Below are 15,919 nucleotides of genomic sequence, written 5' to 3'. Positions count from 1 at the left end.
CTCCAAATGTCCCTTCACTCCATGAGAATATTAAAAAAGCATGGTTGAGCAAGGGATCATTTCCCGCTTTTCTGTTCTCATCAAGTATTTTTAAACCTTTAATAGAGGTCTCAACTACTCATTTCAAAGTGCCTCTGCACTTTGTGTGTGTGTGTGTGTGTGTGTGTGTTTGTGACATATCAGGACACAAATTTGTATAATGACATGGGTATGACATAGGTATTACAAGGAGAGGGTAACTTATGAGGACATTACCCCATGTACCCATTTTTCAAAAGGCTTATAAATCATACAAAATGAGTTTTTTTGAGAAAGTAAAAATGTGCACAGTTTCCTGTGATGGGTAGGTTTAGGGGTAGGGGTAGTGTAGGGGGATAGACAATACGGTTTGTACAGTATAAAAACCATTACACCTATGGAATGTCCCCACAATTCACAAAAACAAACGTGTGTGTGTGTGTGTTTGAAGAACTTCTTGTTTTGCCATTGTGTATGTTGGATTTCTTTCAGACAGATTTTGTAGCTTTAATCTTTTTTTGTAAATCCAACCTTATCTTGTCTTCGGGCTCAGCAAAGCTCCCAAAGTCAAGGAGATGAGGGTTTGGTAAATCTGTGATTGGAAGTCTCCATCAGATGAGCATCTCTGGCCCTGCTTAAACTTGGTATTAAGATTTGTCTCGGGTGATCTGATCACAAGAAGTCAGGCGAGATGGATCACCATTCTCCCATGAACACTTGCGATCAGATTTTGTGACTACATGAAAGAGTGTTACTAAAAAAATAAATAAAACTAAATGTAAAACCCTAGCACAGTGTTGGTGTTTACAAGATTGTAGAGACCCCCTTTAGACCTGCATTAACATTTATATTTATGCATTTTGGCAGACACTTTTATCCAAAGCAACTTACCAAATGCATAATTTATCCAGTGCATCCCCTAAGAACCAAACCCATGACCTTGGCATTGCTTGTGCCATGCTGTACTGTTTAAGCTACAGTACTGTGAGAAATAGTAGGTTTCATTAGTTTAAAATGTTCATGGCACTCTCAATAATGAATGTAGGAAGGGCTCTATTGGTTCCATTGTTGGGGTAATGAGAACTTGCACATTGTTTTGCAACCTCAGTATTTCATTCAACCTCAAACTTTCCGCTGGGTGACTGAAATGTAATTAAGAATGTGAGTGACTTATGGGTAAGTTGTCAATCAAAGCAGATTAAGGCACTACGGCTTCTACGTATCTGCAATTCTGCTGTTCTTGCTGTTTTTTTGTGTTTATGTACGACTTAAGAACCCTAATCATTGGACAGTGGACCGTAACACTGATAATTGCCCAGATTTACTGCACTTGACATTCTGTGAAAGTGGATTCTGTTTGGCCTTGAGTGCAAATAACTTGAATGTAAAAGACCGTCCTCACAAGCATAGGGAGTTATACAAAGATGCATCTTGGGTGTACAGTGAGATAAATCTTTGAGCATCAGTGCAAAAGCAGTTGAGAAGTCAGTCTATTTAGGAATAATAATGAAATGCAAAGCAAGAAGCAACCAAATGGGAAGAGTAAGGCGATTCATCAGATGTTGGCTATCTCGCATTTCATTACTGAGATGCCAGTCATTCCCTCTCTGCTAATGCACATACTGACAGATGTAAGCTTTGGATACCCAAAGGGCAGAGTAGGCATTTTTTTTTTTTTCTCAAAGAGAGGAGCTTGTGCTGAATAACATTAATAAATCACTCTCAGTCACCACCACCTGATACCTGCTGCATAAAATTTTGTCGACAGATGCAGAAAAGCTTGTTTTCCTCAATTAAACACTGAGGACAGAGGTCACCTAATAGCAAACTAGCAATCCGGATCCAGACCTATGATTGGTTCCAGTGGGCTAGGAATCATTTATCATAAATTAATATCATTAAAATTTAGCAGATTGTTTCTTCACATGGATAAACAACATCTGAATATATGTTTAATGTCATGAAAACTGAACTGTTTAGAGACACTTCTAGAGTAATTTACTTTTGTTTGTTCAATTACCACACAAGCAGTCTAATAATTTTTTTCTTGTCACTGTATTTAAGTTATTTTTCTATTCTTATTAAAGATACTTTGGAAAACTGTGAAAATTAATTGGAATGAAATTAAGTTATTTATTTGCAATTTTTTAAATGAACAAATTAGTAGTCTCTGAGACAATTTTTAAATATTTACTATTGATTATTTCTTTCTTTTAGAAGGTATTATGACTGTTAACCTGAAAACACAATGAATTTTACTGAAATTTATTTCATAGCTTTAAAGCATATTGACTCTTGGAAGTGTAAGCTATTTTGAGACCTTTGATTGATCGGACCTTTGCTGAAAATTAAATTTAGGCTCTAGGTGTCTGGGGCTATTGAATACCCCTGAGGTCTTATGATGCTGATCTTTGATCTGTAGCAACGGGGAAGTTTTGGTTGAAAAACACTCAGTTTCAAACTTAATTGTAACTGCTCTAAATGCCAAAGTGCATTAATCAAACTCATTTTATGAGTTTTGCCCCTTTATAGGGTGGACGCCATATTTGCTTTGACACCTTAGTGATTTCTACCACAAACTTGTCTGTCCTTCAGTGGCAGATGGAATTAAAATGTCAAACCCCTGTGACCTTTCCCCAGGATCCCCTGTGTGGGTTTCTGACCCTTAAAGAGCAGCCTGGATCATTAGTATCCAGCTAAGGCCTCTGTAACATTTAGATTGCCCTGAACACTCAGTCAATCCTTTCTGAGTAAGCAATCATTTGAATCTGCAGAAAAATGGACCTTGTTCTGAGTATTGTTCTGTGCAGGCCTGAGAAGCACTTAACTAGATAAATTTATCCTTAGGAACATGCAACATATCACAGCTGTTCCTTTTAAAAGTTTCATGTGAAAACATTACTTCAAAGGGCACCATTTTAGTTTACCTCAGGCTTTATTTGAGTTCTCCAGTGGACTGTAATTTTTCATTTTTACGTGTTACTGATCTTTAGATCTCACATCTCAGTGGGATTTTCATACATACTAGTTCTCGGGGTACTGTACTGTAGACCCATTTCTGATACTGTAACTAATCAAGTACCTGTAGTTTCTGATACAAAAGTCTCATCAGAGTGCTTTGATGTTTCTGCTCAGTATGTTTTAGGTTACAAAATTACCTCTTGGTACTGATTTAGAGACCATTTTCCTCTTCACCACCAGAATCTGCAGGGGGGAAAAGGTTTTACAAAATGCATTTTTAGGGCTGTCGAAGTTAACTTGTTTACATTAAATTGTTAACATGTTCTGTTAATTAGTTCTCTCTCTCTCTCTCTCTCTCTCTCTATATATATATATATATATATATATATATATTTAAAGAAGTCTCTTATGCTCACTAAGGCTGCATTTATTTGACATAAGCTATAATACTGTGGAAGGTTTAATTTTAAACCTTCCAAACTGATTTCTATTTTCAGTATATTTTAAACTGTAATTTATTCCTATAAATATATATAATCCCTCAAATCATTCTAATATGATGATTTGGTGCTCAAGAAACATTTCTTAATATTATCAATGTTGAAAACAGTTGTGCTGCTTAATATTTTTGTGGAAACCATGATACATTTTTAAGGATCCTTTGATACATAGAAAGTTCATAAGAACAGCATTTATTAGAAAAGGACATTATAAACTATAACATTATAAATGTTTTTATTGTCACTGGGTCAATGCATTGTCACTGCATTCTTGCTGAATAAAAGTATTAATAAAAAAAAATTAAAAAAAGTAAAAAAAAAAAAGAGAGAGAAAAGAAATCTTACTGACCCCAAACTTTTGAAAAGTACTTTTTTTTTTTTTTTTATGACTATTTTGCAGATTTGTTTTTATTTATTTATTTATTTTAAGCTAGTCATGTAGTTTGGCAAACAACATGTTGTCTTACTGTGCCTAATAATTTTCCTCACACAATACAAATGGCTCTTTATGTCTTAGCAAGGGGGTCCCTTTCAAGGAGATTATCATATTTGAGTTCCTTGCCATCAGAAGATTGAAAGCAAAGCTAAAGCAATTTGCTGTCAAAATTAACACTGTTTGAAACTCCTGGGCTAAAGCACCAAAGAAAACAAAGAACTGGTCTCAAACCAGTTAAATAATCCAGATTTTACCTACACATTGTTTTTTGTATTCTTTCTTATCTCATGATGAATGTGTGAAATATGGTGGAGTTATAGACATGTGGGAGATGATTTTCAAAACTGTACTTTTGTACTCAACAGGAGTATCAAGAAAAACTCTCAAGGAATACCGGTGTCTTCTGTTGTTTTTGACTAGTCCTCCATCTCCCGCAGCTTATAAAAGACTCATCTTTCAGCGTTTCCAGCAGATATTACACAAAGCAGTCTATTGAAATATTTATTGTCACAGCTGACCTCACATGAGCAGATCCCATGTTCAAAGGGATTCTTTTCTCGCATTATTCCGACACGCCTCGTCACTCCTGACATTCCGCATGGAATTGTCTGTTTGCTCTTTATTCTATTCATTAGGAATGAGAGGTATTCTCTTTAAAGAGACAATGAGAAATAGGACTGCATGTAATATTTAAACCGTGTGTGCGTGCGCGCGTTTTTGTGACACAGTTTCCTGTGATGGGTAGGTTTAGGTGTAGGGTTGATGTAGGGCGATAGAAAATACGGTTTGTACAGTATAAAAACCATTACACCTATGGAATGTCCCCACAATTCACAAAAACAAACCTGTGTGTGTGTGTGTGTGTGTGTGTGTGAGAAAAATCCAGTGCAGAATTCTCCACATAGAGTCCAGCCTACCAAACCCACTTGACTGATAGAGTAATACTATATCATTATTGCAGATTCGCCACAAGGCAGTTGTTGTAAGAAATTCAATTTGCTTAAACTCATGAAGGCAACTATTTATCAGATATTATTATGATTCACCCAGCCCCCGAGTATTGCATAGCGCCATTGACGTCTTTGGATATCTCAGAACTGCCTACAAAGCGTTTTTCCCACACCAGTTATGAATAGAACTGCAATGGCCTTCTGCAGCGAAGTGGCTCTTTGAATCATCGCCCGCAGCATTGTCTTTTGACAGCCATTGTCATTCAAATGGTTTGTGCACTTCATTTAGTGATACTTTGTCACCTTTGATAGTGAGCTTTCAGTGTATTACCATGATAATGCTTCTTTAATACACTTTATTTGACTGATCCATCATCACCTACACAAAAGAATAGGAGTGAGTAATGAGTATTCAGGACTTTCGCATTAGTGTGTGTCTTGTACTGTATAGGCAGAGGATAAACTGAGTGCAGGGCGAAGCTGATGTCTAAGAGGTGTAGGTGAGTCCCCCTTCATACCAGGAGATTTTTACTTTTCAAAAAAACCCTACATTTTCTGGCATCTGGAGCCATACATTTTGTGTTAGGGTTCAGCGCTCAATATACACTCCAGGTGGTTTTGTATTATTATAGCTATGGTATATTGATATGTATTTCAGCTCCTCAAGAGAAAAATGCTACACTTGAACCTGCCATCATACACCATAATCAAACCTTGGAAATGAGATCCAGTGGAAAGCGCCTTTTCAAGTTCAAGGGATATGTCGGTGAAAGCTAGTTTTCATTCATTTAAATGTGGATTTGGATGTAGATTAAAAAGAAAACTTAACATTTAGTATTTTGGGAATATAGACATTTTCTCTATATAGTATAGGCATGTAGCAAAGTATGATATTGCCTATGTAACGGAGGCCAGCTAGTAGTTGCTGTGTGAGTAAACCTCACTCCTCTGATCTCAAGAGATGCTCTAGCGACCGACGCTAGAGGTTGCAGGCTTTAGCCTCCTTGTTAGAGCATCCGACTTCCATGCGGACGGGCCTGGGTTTGCGTCCCGCTTGGAGCGGGCAGATGCAAACTGGAGGGGCTACACCTACAGCCACTGATCTTCGATCAGTTTTCCTCTTGTCACTAGTAACATTTAGGTTATTCAAGCATGGATTTGGAAAGGAAAAACTGATCCTAGACCAGCAGTTTTAGGCTGTGTTATCCTGGAGCAGCAACTGGAAGTGGTAGATGTTTTGAGTTGGTTAATCTCCAGTTCCATATGCAAGTCTGTGTGACTAGAATCTGTATATAAAATGAACAGCCTCTAATATGCAGTAATGTTCCTCTGCTTATCGCTTTTGGGATTCTTCCCACCCCTGCTTCCCCTTTCTGTGCCTGTTTCATGCTGCTTAATTGCTGACCTTTGTATTCCATCTGCCCCTTGTGTGCATCGCATCATGGTGCTGTTTAATGATCTGAGAACAGACATTGGCCTTTCACGCTGATCCAGGACTGATTCTCTACCCGAATCCTAATCTCAGCTGTCGTTAAAGAAACTGGCAAATCATGTCTCATCCCTGCTGACAGCACTTGCATGAATTTCTGTTAGTGTTCTCATTTATTGCAATGACAGTTCTTCAGCTGGCGTATGAACATTTTAAACACTAGTGTGTTATTGCAGGGTTTTACATGGATTGCAAAATAATTTGGCGGACAGCAAAATCAATCTTTGTCCCAAAGTTTTATTTGATCATTTAATGTGATGATACCTGCCATTCCGCAGTACCGGATCCTGCTGATATCTGACTGATTCAATGCGCTTTAAAATGCTCCCTTGGGTGTTTGTGTAAGTGCTCTGTGAAGAGCATCAAAGGTTTCTATTTACACCGTGCTTTTGCAGCGTTGAGCTTTGTAGCAAATCACAGACATATCTGTTGAGCATGTGAACGCAATGGCCAATCAAATGTGTTTAAGTTAGTCAGAATCTGCTCAACACTGCTCAAAACAGCATTTATGTTCAGCACACTCGGGAATCCTTTCATTATAACCAACAAAGTCAATAAGAGATTTATTGCACAGCGTGGACAGCTTCATTGATTATAACAGGAGTTTTCTCAAGAGTGCAGCTTTGTGTACCTCGTTTTGTGATTGATAGCGTCAATGATTATAATGGCAGCAGTCTTTACTCACTTTCTGTATATAATAATTTCATGCTGCTAACTGCACATTGCAAAGTTTCTGGATTGGCAATAATATTTTTAATGTGCGATTGAATCCGATTGACAGGGATAACCATAGCAATGTACGGAACAAAACAATCTGATACGGTCATATGTCAAATGATCTGTGCATTACGTCTTGGAGTGTAAATGCAAAATAATAGAACTGCCACTTTTTCTTTTTCTGTAATGTGTTACTTTGTTGTTCAGTTTATTACTAATAATTTTTCAAATCAGTCACTCAGTGACTTTTTACATATAAATTTTCTGATTTTTAAGGATAAAATAGTTCTAAGCACTTCGTTTTATGATCTGTCCTGAAAGTGATTGTTTTATTCCATGAATAAATAGGATAAGTTAATATTACAAACTGTTTGTTTGCATTTATTGTCAGTGCTGGGCTCGCAGTTCACAGGGGTAGTGTACTTTACTGTGTGTGTGGCTGACTGTGTTTGTCTGCCACCATTTTTGACCCAAGAAAAACACTGTATTGTTAGCTGGTTCATTAATAAAACCTTGCCGGAAAAAAGTACAGTCTTTCTGATGAATGTATGTACAATTCATGGCTGTTACTGATTCCCTCTGCAGCATTTTATCCGCCTGTGATGGAAGTGGCAGGTCTCTGATGAGGCGAAGAGTGCCTCCGCTCTGGGCAGTGGATTGCTGCGGGGCTGACAGTATCCACACACACAAAGTGACAGTCAATCACACAGCCCTTGAAGCATCGTCTCAGGCTTAATGTGCAGTGAATGCAGTGCTTATTGATTTTCTCCGTTGTCCATGACTATAAATACAGATTAATAAACAACATTTTTCCAGCCGCTGGCAACATCCTGTCCACGGGGACAGAACTCAGACTGAATTTCTGAGGGTTGAGAGAGATGATGGAGACAGGGTTTGCGATTTTGATCACTTGCACCTATCAGGGCACTGAACACAAGCCCAAAGGGTCTCATCTCATATGAATGGTATTTCATGTCAGTCACAAACCAGACAGGAAGTAGAATAGACTGATGTAGAAGTAGAATTTCTAAAAAATGGCCATTTCTCACTATGTTTTCTTGTCTGTACTTGTGTGCTTGTGAAACGTCATCAGTCGCTGCCCAAATACAGTTCCAATTCACATCTAGCCAAATACAGTTAAAATCCCCAAATGTGTTCTTGATCCGCCCCTTTTAACGAGGATGCATCGAGAGGTGGCTTATGCGGACTTGAGACAGCCAGGTATCCCAGAATGCATCTCGCACTAACCGGCAAGCGTCAGTAGCGGAGGAGAAAACCTGTGTAATTTAAAAATACTTATATTATATCATGAAATGTACTTTTAAGAGTGTTTCAGGCAAGAATGTACAGGTTTAAAGCTCAAATCTGTGGTTTATTGATAAAGATAGCAGCTATTTGAAAATTTGATCTGATGTTTTCAGAGTTGTCAGATCCAGGCGATCACCGAGCGCTCAGTGCTCATGTACCCAGCTGAGAACAGCCTCGCCTAACCATAATATATAATGTACATGCTCCTGAGCAATAAAAATGGGCCAAGACAAAAATGGCAAAATATTTAGTGGTCTTTTAATGATCTTAACCATTTTAATCACAAATCACTGGTCAGGGAATTAGCAATAATTGTACAAATACTGTAGATAAAGTAACTTAGCATGAAATAGCCGTCCTCAACTTGCAGACAGCTGTTTACAGGAAGAAGAGTCAGTGTTGTTCCACTCAATGTTAATGGCATCAAACAGATCATGAGTAGTTAAAAATGTCTCTCAGTTTGTTTGAGTTTAATGTGAGACCAGATATTCACTATAGGGTTCAAATCTGGACTCTGACCAGGCCAAAACATGAGCCTGATGGATTTGTTCTCAAGACACTTCTTGGTTGTCTTTGCAGTTTGGGCAGCAGCATTGTCTTGTTGAAAAATAACATCTGGTCATTGCTCTTTAGATAACAACTTTTCATTTGTGGGAAGCAAGCCATTCTGCAATATTCTCCTCTACTCCAAAGCATTAAATAACTTTTCACTGTGAAGTAGCTCACCAATAGCAGCAGCTTAAAAGGCTCCCCACCTCTTCCTCCATGCTTCACTGTGGTAGAGATGCATTTTTATATTTCTCACCAGATTTTCAAAGACACTGCTGTGGAACATCACCATGAAACTTGTGTTCATTGTGATTCATCCCTCCACACACAACTTCCCCATACTCTGTCAAATTCTGTAGAGTATTTTTGTTTTACTTTTTAAAAATGTTTTATATATATATATATATATATATATATATATATATATATATATATACATTTGTGTGTGTCTCACTTGCATCCCAGGTAGAGCTGTTCAATTCAGGACTTGCATGGTCACACTACTTTAGTAGTAGCCTCTCGGGACATTTTGTTCAAATAGATTTACATTTGTTTTCTGCTTGGAACTTTTGCAGTTTTCAGCTTGAAATTACATTTGCGCACTTTGTTTCTCCAAGGATTAGTTTATCATGCACAGGTGAAACTCATTCGCACAATAAAATTAGATTTGTAATATTAACTCTAAATTTACTCTTAGTAAAATTAATTTGTTTCTGTTCCCTGATTCTGGCCTTAAGGATTTCACTGTTGCAGACCAAGCATAAAGACCCTCTAAAATGGTAGCATGAAGGATTTTCAAGCTTCTGAACCCACACAATATCCTTCTGTGCTCCATCAATGCCAAAAAACAAAACCTTCTCCATTGGAGGGCCCAACTTTCAGGCTGCCTTGAGCTTTTCTCCTTCCACAAGTTTTTCCAACCCTTCTCTCTTTTACCACAACTCCTAATCACAGAGAAGATTGTTTCTATTCATCAATGCCATCTGTGGCATAGCCGTGCTAATGATGCTCTGTAACTTCTGGGTAATGCATCTAAGTGAGAAAAGCTTTTTTTGTACTGTCAGCGTTCCTCTGCTCTGAATTTGGATGAGGTTTATGTTTGTGTCTGAGAGACATGAGGTGGGTGTGTTCTGAGAGTACAGAACCATGGTAATGATTCATTCATATCTTTTAATGAGACTTAACATGTGATTTTTTTTTTTTATTTATTTTTTTTTTATTATGTCTTGATATAATTTCAAAAGGATATTTGATTTACAGTATTGATTGTAATATTGACAGCATTGATATTTTCCCTAGGCTTTAGGATCTACATTACGCTTCTGGTCATGAAATTTAAATTAAATTTAAAAATGAAAATGTGATGGACTTTCAATATGGTTAAAAGACAATTTCAGTCAATTTCAGCCACTTAGTTTAAAATCTACAAACGCAGGCAGAATTGCAAAACTCAAAATGTTTTTATTTATTTAGTATGGAAAACAGCATTTACAAATCTGAAACAACACTGGCACTAATGCGCATTTAATTGACTTTCTCCAAATGTTCATAAGTGGCATTGTGTTGATATGCTATAGTGAATACTTAATGTAGTAAGAAGGATAGAAAATTAAAAACAATTGCTAATTTTTTGCTTTCAATAAAAATGTATGTGGGTTTTAAGCCATTGACCAATGTACAGTATTTGCATATCAAGCATATTTTGCTACAAAATAAAGCAGAAGATTTTTAAATTGCACTGTTGTTTTGTTTGTTTTTACAGGTGGAATGCATAGACTTAAACAGGTGCAGTATTTCCATATGAGCATCTACAAATTTCTTATATAATAAAGCATGTAGACCCACTTATGCAAGAACTATTCTTATATTTATTCTTTTATTATGACTATTTTCATGGTCCTTTTTTCTCTTCCTTCTATTTAGTGATGATTAATAATGCAGTGTGTTTTCTCGTTAACTAGCGGCTTTAACAGAGGAGCAAAGACTGTCACGTTCCGTAACAGAATACAGAGGGAGTTTAGCATCAGCAAACAACTGAAGAAAGGGAACATTGCAGCTTTAGTTTTATCCAAATAAACTAGGCCTATACAGTTAATCCATCTTCTTGCTCACGATTGGTGCAATCACGCACAACCAAAAACAGACTGTCATAATCAGGCACAAGCCCCTCACACTGCACAAAGGTATTTTAAGCCAGGTCAGTGTGTCACTGGTCAAGATATCTTGAGTGATATGTTGTGTTGACAGGCATTGCATTAATAAGGAAGTGCAGGGGCGCCTAGAGAAACACTGATTGACAATATGCTGCCTCCAAGTCTAGCCAAGTTGACCTCTTGCCCACCTAGGAAAAATCGACCTCTCTGTAGTGTGTATGCGTGGGTTTTGGCTGTCGCCAGAGAGACAGAGGTGAGCTGCCAGGGGCCAGGTTATTTGTCAGCAGTATTCATAGCAACGCTCCCAGCAGACTGTGCATTAATCTATAATTGTGTTTTAGTTGCATATTGATATTGAGGGAGGGAATCAAGCCATATCTAGGAACCAGAATATCATTCCTGCTAAAAAAAAATGCTGAAATCAGCCTAAGATGGTTTCTCCGCCTGGCCAAGCAGGTATTTAACTGGTTTAGCTGGGCGATTAGCTGAAAAGTAGCAAAAATTTGTGTAACAGACCAGTTTATTAGCTGGTTTAAGATGTTTGTTTTTTTTCTCTAAGTAACTGAAAATTGCCCCAAACCCATCTAAAACCAGCCAACAGACCAGCCTGTTCGGACTTAAACCAGAAAACCAGCTTAGACTGGTTTAATATTTTTAATTTTTATTTTTTTTATTTTATAAGTTGGTCTTTCAGCATGGCCATGAATGTATTTAACTAGTTTATCTAGGTGACTAACTGAAAGTGCCAAAAACTTGTCTAAAACAAGCCAGCAGACTGGTCTGACTTGGCTAAGACCAGAAAACTAGCTTAGGCTGGTTTAAAATGCTTTTTTACTGGGCTAAAAAAAAAAAAAAAAAAAAAAAAAAATGCTTTTTGATGGGCTAAAAAGCTTCTTTTGCTTTGCTTAAACCATCATAAGCTGGTCTTTCAGTATGGCCAAGCATGTATTTAACTAGATTAGCTGGGCAACTAACTGAAAAATGCCCAAAACTCCTCTAAAACCAGCTTAAGATGAAAAGAGAGTTGAGGTGGGCTGTTCTTACTCGAGTCAGTAAGCAACCAACCACACCCATACAACTCTTGCAAGTTGCAACTGCCTATCAACCAATCAGAACACCCTAGCAACCACATACCAAAGCCCAAAACAGGCTCATGTATTCTTCCTTGTACAGCTATTTGTGTCAGCTGACCCTTATGGCATTTCTTCATTATTTTCATAGCCTTTGACCCTCTTGATAAAAGCTTTATATCTGGTATGGAGGAGGCCAGCGTAATGCTGCACACGGTCATCTGACCACTACAGACTGTATTATTTCACTTTAGTTGATATGTTTGTTATGTTTGGCTGCCTTTGTGGCGCTAATGTGATAGGAAAGGGCAGAAATATATTTTTTAACCTAATGATCATGTATTCAAACAGAATTATAGCTGGGGTAAGCAGTCTTGATATTCAGAAATATCTGGAGTGTGTGAAAGTTTAATGATAATGACTCTCTAAATTGTCCAAAGGCAACATGAGGATGGCACTTTAGTGGTGTAAAAGGGAAAAATGAACCCTATAAAGCCTCTTTCTGAATAGTCCTTTTATTTGCTCTTTGCGACAGAAATATTTCAGAAATGAACTATCTCAGCAGGGTTGGGTGCAAAGTGCTTTCAATAGCTCCATTAAAAATTTCTCAAATGAGTCAGTCCTGAGGGGTTTTTAGCAAGTTGAATCTGAGGGAAGATAGAAATAGTAAAGACTTTAATCAGGGTGGATGCTATGTTTTATGTGATGTTAATGAAAACAAAGATGTGAGTCTTATTCTTGTATACCTTGAAACACTGAAATTTTAATTTAGTAAGTTTTTCTATACCATTTTTATATAGTTTTTAGTTTTGTTTGTTTGTTTACACATTGGTTGTAAACATTAGACATGACCTAAAATCAAAAGACATTGATTGGACTATACTTGTATCCTTCACAGCCTCAGTTTTCATTCGCATCATATTAAATATGGCGTCTACCCTGACTGTCCATTAAACACATTTATATGGATGGTTTTCACTTCTGCCAAAGCATGTGCTCAAAGGTCAATGCCAAAGAGAAATAGCTTTGAGTATCAGTGCAACCTGCTACAAACCTTCTTTAGGTTTTTTAAGGCCCTGGGACCTTCTCAGTGTTAGGAGAAAATTCTTAAACTTTCAGCGAGATAGAAAGGAAGATCTATAATGTTACTCAAGATGGTCAAACACAGTGTAATTGGACCAGATAACTGTTCCATGAGGTGCTTCAGTCAATACAGAGATATATACTAATAGAAAAGCATTAGGTTAGCATTAGGTTAGTAAACCTCTCAACGCACCATCGCTCAGTTTTGTCTTTACTTTCTACTTAAACAGGTAGCTATTATGGTAATGATTGTTCATTTTCTCCATTTATTTAACAGCCTCAGTGCACCAAAAATTATTCCTTGAATAATGTGCTGCACTTTCGTGTTATTATATACAAAAACTCATGCACAAATACCATGCACACGTAAATTAACTTTTTCAACAAACTGCCTATTTCAATGCCATCAATATGCATTATATGCTTTTTTCATGCCATTAGTAACCCAGCAGAGCGCAGATTTGTGAAGAGCCCTCTTAGATACGGGACATTTCCAGTCCATAACGAAAGCTTTCAATCAATACTTTGTAACCAAAAAGCGTCTGCAGAACTGGGCAGACAAACAAGCAGAAATGTGATTTCAGTCATTCAACATCATTGACCCACTCCTGAAAATAATGCCATGACACAACAGGGATATTATTGACTCAGCCGGACTGAAAATGGACCCCTCTTGGGTTCAGGTTTCCCACACTTTTTAAACAATGATTCCTATGACTTTTCTAGTAGTTCCATGTCGTTCCAGTCTATTTTTAAAAAGTCATTTTTTTAGACCGTGTAATCACAATGAACAATTTTTAACTGATGAAATCTCTTTTTTAATCTTCATTAATTTCCATGGTTTCCATATCTAATTCCTGATACTTTTCCATGACCGTGGGTACCCTCTTTCTCAGGGGTCTTCAACAGTCTGTCTGAAAACCCTAGGGGGACCATGGCATTACTGTAAGGGTTCTGCCCATTTTTGTTTGATCCCAAACTCTTGTGGGGGAAAAAAATTAAAAATTGGGTTAACCCAATTCAAATAAAAATTTTTACAGTAATAATTATTTGTAAAATAAAAAGCGAATGAAGGGGGTTAACTGAAGGAAATCAATGCGTTTGTGTAAAAAAAAAAAAAAAAAAAAGTCCATTCATATTCAACTTGTGTAAAACACTCACAGTTCAAAAAGCTAATGCTACATCCTACGCCTTCCCTATTCAACTCACGGAAAAAGCTTAACTGGCGCGACGCCAGTTTACACTTTCTTCATAAGTTGAATACAGAAGGCGGTCTGGCGGAAGCTAGATATTTTACTTCATAACTTGTTAAATATGGATTTTTTTTTTACACAAGCGCATCGCTTCGCTTCAGAAGGCCTTTATTAACCTCTGTGTTGTCTTTGTACACTGGGGGTTCTTGGGCTAAAAAAGTTTGAAGACCCCTGCTGTAGCCTGTAAAATGCACTGTAGGATGAGGGCCAGCATCCGGAAAGGATGAAAAAAAAAAAGGAATTTGCAGTGTAACACGTCTGAGAACAGAATAAGTCACATTAGGAGCTGTGTAAGTGTAAGCAGGTAACAGGAGCAGATACAGAGAAAAGGGCACTTGAGGAGACTTCAATTAGTAGCATCAGTTCAGGTGTGCAGCCGGCTGTGAAGTCTGAGTCACGAGAGGGAGGGAGGGGAAGAAAGAACAGGCAGTGCTGAGATGGTATCTGTTAAAGGGAACGGCGAAGGATGAACGCTGTCTGAAATAATGATGTGGAAAATGACAAGCACCATTTCATATCTCCTGTCAAAGCCTGTGGTAATTGACACGCAATGCACACAATTCCTCACGGAAGTGACATACCGGCACTCTCCATGTCGGCGTCAGGTGGTGCAAGGTGTGTGATATGACAAAGGAGCCATTTATTTATGATGCTCATGATCCAGTCTGTTGAAAGATCGGTACGCCGCCCTTGTTCCTTCCTCGCAGGTACACAGAAATCCCTTGTGGCTTCAGAGAACCTCACGATGTTACCGTGCGGAGGAAGATGATTGATGGTGGTTGTAAATCTCAGCACTCTCTCGCCCTCATCAAACGAACATTGTTAGCTTTTTTCCTCATCCTTTTCAGATCTGAAAATCATGATTCGGTGTGTTGTTCCTTGCACTATACATGAAATTGCTACCTGTCACTTTCAATGCACATTGATTACGGCTACAGCGTGGGCAGCGGACGGAGGGTGATTATTTGTCTTTAAAAGCCATTCAGTGGATGTGGTGCTTTTGCGTGGTGCGTGTCACTGTTTCAGAGTTAATTACAGATGAGCAGTAATAGCTGTGAGATGCTCGGTGACTCACGAGCCAGAGTCGCTCCGACACACTCCGCACGCCTTTCTCGTAGGAGGCCGGCACTTTGCCGCCCTCGGCCACTTACGAAGGCGAAAATGTCAAACCTCTCCGTTTGCTCGAACCTGATGAATTGAACGAGCTTGAAGAAGCATAAAGATCACATCTTTTGTCTTTTTATCTTGCAGATCCTTCGGTCCACCACCGGCAAAAGGCAGTGGTTTCTGATCTCACTTTCCAGACAGGCATGTCAAAGTTGATGGACTTCGGAACTCCAGATTCTTCACTTGACAAAGGTAAGATGTCCAAATATGCATAAGCACAATATTGCGATTCCTAGTAGTAATTTTCCACAGGCTGTGAACATGC

At 38.0% G+C, this 15,919-nt stretch overlaps 1 protein-coding gene across 6 annotated transcripts in view; it reads left to right on the top strand.

The window, feature by feature from the left end:
- kaznb (kazrin, periplakin interacting protein b) overlaps positions 1-15,919 on the top strand; it is a 168,244-nt gene that overhangs the window by 111,425 nt on the left and 40,900 nt on the right. For all 6 annotated transcript variants that reach the window (XR_007932580.1, XM_051912274.1, XM_051912277.1 and 3 more), the window contains one exon: positions 15,739-15,846. Coding sequence is in view for 5 of the 6 variants with exons in the window: in XM_051912274.1 (XP_051768234.1) it covers positions 15,739-15,846 (108 nt within the window). In the remaining variant the exon portion in view is untranslated. The remainder of the gene's footprint in view (positions 1-15,738; positions 15,847-15,919) is intronic.

Source organism: Ctenopharyngodon idella, chromosome 11, assembly GCF_019924925.1.
Source record: "Ctenopharyngodon idella isolate HZGC_01 chromosome 11, HZGC01, whole genome shotgun sequence".
Classification (NCBI taxonomy): domain Eukaryota; kingdom Metazoa; phylum Chordata; class Actinopteri; order Cypriniformes; family Xenocyprididae; genus Ctenopharyngodon; species Ctenopharyngodon idella.
Note: the sequence above shows the minus strand (reverse complement) of the source record. Positions and strands in the feature narration are given on the sequence as shown.